Genomic DNA, 4,114 nt, shown 5'->3' on the forward strand with positions numbered 1-4,114 from the left:
TGTGTGTGTGTGTGTGTATATGTACGTATGTGTGGGTATAAGTATATCTATCTATGTATATATGTATAATTTTACACTCACACATGGATACACAAGAATGTGTGCATACGTGTAACTGAATGTCTTTAATGAAGTTTCTGTTGACCAAATTCCTAGGATGTTGGCAACACGAAAGCTAAGACAGAAGACACTTTACTGAGATTCCGGCTATGGACTTGAAAACGGGAAGACGCTCTTACATAGTAATCTTCTCAACTACGCAGCCGTGCTTGTAACCATATTATTTCCACATGGTTCTTGTTTTTTGCTGACATTTTAATATTTTTTCAATCAGCTTTAAAATCTTATTAAAGCAAAGAATGTAAGAACCTTGTTATCCGTCTTCTCGAAATAAAGTATCCCAGTTCTAATCTAGTTTGAGATTATGTAAATATCGGATCAGATAAAATCTAGTTCACATTACAGTCAACATTCGAAATCGCAGAAGATGCAAACCTATGTTATTTACGTAGCCAAACTCGTATCCATTATATCTAAGCTGTATCTTAAGTGTATCATAAGGAATATATGAATGAATTAATTCAGTAAATCATTGTAGAATCAAATATCACATGTTGTGTAAGAATACATGCTTAAAATTTGGCAAGGACATGTAATACTGAAATATTGGAGCATAAAACAGCTTATAATTTGGGATAACAGATAATATTATTGCAAGGACATTGGATGCATATACAATGACAGTGTATGCACACACGCAGATACACACATACATACAGAAAATAATGTAAGACTTGTAAAATATGTACACAGAGACACACACATATGCGTGTATATATATATATAATAAAATAAGGGCAGGAAAATTACATCAAAAAAATCATCGTATAAATATATAAAGTATGATTATTTAAAAGGTTTAAAGGTTAAAAAGTTTAAACTTTTAAACCTTTTAAATAATCATACTTTATATATTTATACACCTATCGAGAAATGCAATATTCTTTGGGCGATATCTTCTGTGATGATTTTTTGATGCAATTTTCCTGCTCTTATTTTATAATATAATATATAATCGGTCTTATTAAATGTCTAAATACTTTAATGTTTTAGACATTTCCCTACCAAGAGCACTTATTAAAAAATTCAGCATATTGTATTCTCATTGAATATATTTGATTAACGTTATATATATATATATATATATTCTATCTGACGTACCCGATAATTCCCGGGAAAGCGGGGCTTATCTCTTGGTTTCGTTCTCATAATTGTTTCGCTAATCCATTACAATAATACAAAGTATGTATCCCTTAAAGCGGATTTTGTGCATTTACAGAGAACAGCGAACTGTCTTACACAGGATCTTGTTTTTAGGAATTTCCAATAAGTAATGAATACCCAAATTGTGATGTAAATTATATAACATGAAATTAGTTACCCGACAGTAAGAATTCAAATAAAGTAGCCCCGAAAAGGGCTTTAATGCATTCCCAGAATATATAGAGCTTAGGAGGAAATACTAATAAGGTATGTATACTAAAATCGTGAATCATGTTACGTAATAATAGGCTAATCAGATATGAGATAATAACATTTCAAAGTAAATAACACTGAAAAGGGCTTTTGTGCGTTCCCAGAGGATATTACCCTCAGCGGCGCTAGTGTTGGTATATTCGTGAATAAGTTACTAACCGAAATAAGTGGATCTATTGTTTAGAAAGGTAAAGTCGACCTCAGTGGAATTTGAACTCAGGACGAGTTTAAAGTGGAATTTAAAGACGGACGAAGTTCTGCTTAACATTTAGTCCGGCGCGGTAACGATTTTACCAGCTCGCCGCCTTACTGAGAACAAATAATGAGATCGATATATGCCTGAAGGTGTCGCTGTACTTACTAATGTTCAGACTTCTCTGTGAATAAAGCAATTCAATCTTTACTCATCCTGAATTTGAAAGTTATTACACCTGTCTTTGATAATATTTATCATTCACTTTAATCACTTTTATTTCCGTTATGGTGACATTTAATAGAATAGAATATTTTTTATCTGCTTACTACATTATATGTAACATTTTCCATTAAAATATATTCACTTAGCACTAACTAAATGAACAGAAATTTACTGTATCAGTTATGTTACAAATGTGAAGTTAATCAAAGATGTAAAACCTAATTTGTTTGTTTTACTCTAGGTACCGATGAGAGCAGCATCACTGAATTCCAACGACGTATTTGTTATTTTTGATGGACATCGCTGTTTCATTTGGGCAGGAAAGGTCAAATTTTCTATTTTCATATGTAATAATTTTATCCATTACATAATTAATTCGATTACCACGAATTATCTGTCTATCTATCTGTCTATCTGTCTGTCTCCCAATTTTATGATAAAATCGTCAAACGATAGCACAGTTGTTACGGGCTTCCAACTGGAAATCTGGCAGCGAGAGTGATAAGAGAGCATCTCTAACTAGGTATACAACAAATACAACAGGTGTCTTTGCTCGAAGTGCATATGCCTTTCGGGTTTTCTCACTAACGCTTACATCATTTCCCGATTTAAAATGCCGGAAGACAGACGCACACTCACATACACACATACACGCACGCACATAACACACACGCGCACATTAACGACACACTTCTACACAGTTTCCGTGTACCAAATTCACAACCTACTTGTCAACTCAAGGTTTCGGCAAATATCTTTCACTAGTTGTCGCACAATTTTGCAAAAACGTATTTGCAAGACAAATATGTTTATTATTTACATTATTTACAATTGACAGATATTTGTCCTCATCTTGTTTGTTGTTAACACTACGTTTCGGCTGATATACCCTCCAGCCTTCATCAGGTGTCTTGGGGAAATTTCAAACCTGGATTCTTATTCCTAAGGATTTTTTTGATGTTATTATTATTATTATTATTAATTAGGTCACTGCCCGGAATCGAACTCGGAATCTTGGGGTTAGTAGCCCGCGCTCTTAACCACTACGCCATATGCCCGTGGGCAATTATGCAGTGAATTTTAGGGTTTATAAATCTAATATTTTCCTATCCTTCCTTAATACCGGTTCCCATATGCTGTTTATATCTGCACTTAGTCTGCTTAGAAGGTTGTTTTGTCCTAGCATATGTGCTGCTTCTTTTGCTTTTCATATTTTCCAGTGGTGTTTTCTGTCTATTATTTTAACTTCATTCCACAAGGGGAGGTGGTCTCCATTTTTCCATACATGATCAGCTATACTCGATTTATCAATACCTCCCCGTGTCACAGCTTGCAATGTTCGTCTACTCTTATTTTGAGGGGGTGACATGTTTCGCCTTTGTATAACCTACCACAGCTACATGAGATGGAGTACACACAGTTCTTAGTCATAATCACTTCTATTGGTGGTTTTACCCGAAGAAGATATTTGCGAAGTTTTTTATTACTTTTGAATACTGTCCTGACTAAGAACTGCGTGTACTCCATCTCATGCAGCTATGGTAGATTATACGAAGGCGAAACATGCCGCCCCCTTAAAATAAGGGTATACGAACATCGCAAGCTGTGACACGGGGAGATATTGATAAATCGAGTATAGCTGATCATGTATGGAAAATGGAGAACACCTCCACCTTTTGGATGAAGTTAAAATAATAGATAGAGAACATCACTGGAAAATACGAAAACTAAAAGAGGCAGCACATATGATAGGAAACAATAATCTCCTAAGCAGACCGAGTGCAGATATGAACATCATATGGGAACCAGTATTAAGGAAGGATAGGATAATATTAGATTTATAAAGCATAAAATTCACTCCATAATTGTCCTCAGGCATATGGGGTAGTGGTTAAGTGCACGTGCTACTAACCCCGAGATTCCAGGCAGTGACCTGAATAATAATAATAATAATAATAATAATAATAATAATAATAATAATAATAACAACAACATCGAAAAATACCTTACGAATGAGAACCCAGGTTCGAAATTTCCCCAAGACACCTGATGAAAGCTGGAGGGTATATCAGCCGAAACGTTGTGTTAACAACAAACAAGATGAGGACAAATATCTGTCAATTGTAAATAATACAGAACTGAAATATGTTTACCACATAG

At 34.4% G+C, this 4,114-nt stretch overlaps 1 protein-coding gene across 1 annotated transcript in view; it reads left to right on the forward strand.

The window, feature by feature from the left end:
- LOC106875763 (villin-1) overlaps window positions 1-4,114 on the forward strand; it is a 158,675-nt gene that overhangs the window by 122,179 nt on the left and 32,382 nt on the right. Inside the window, exon 16 of the mRNA XM_014924026.1 lies at window positions 2,196-2,279. Within this exon, the coding sequence (XP_014779512.1) occupies window positions 2,196-2,279 (84 nt within the window). The remainder of the gene's footprint in view (window positions 1-2,195; window positions 2,280-4,114) is intronic.

The sequence above is a fragment of the Octopus bimaculoides genome, chromosome 2 (genome assembly GCF_001194135.2).
Source record: "Octopus bimaculoides isolate UCB-OBI-ISO-001 chromosome 2, ASM119413v2, whole genome shotgun sequence".
NCBI lineage: Eukaryota > Metazoa > Mollusca > Cephalopoda > Octopoda > Octopodidae > Octopus > Octopus bimaculoides.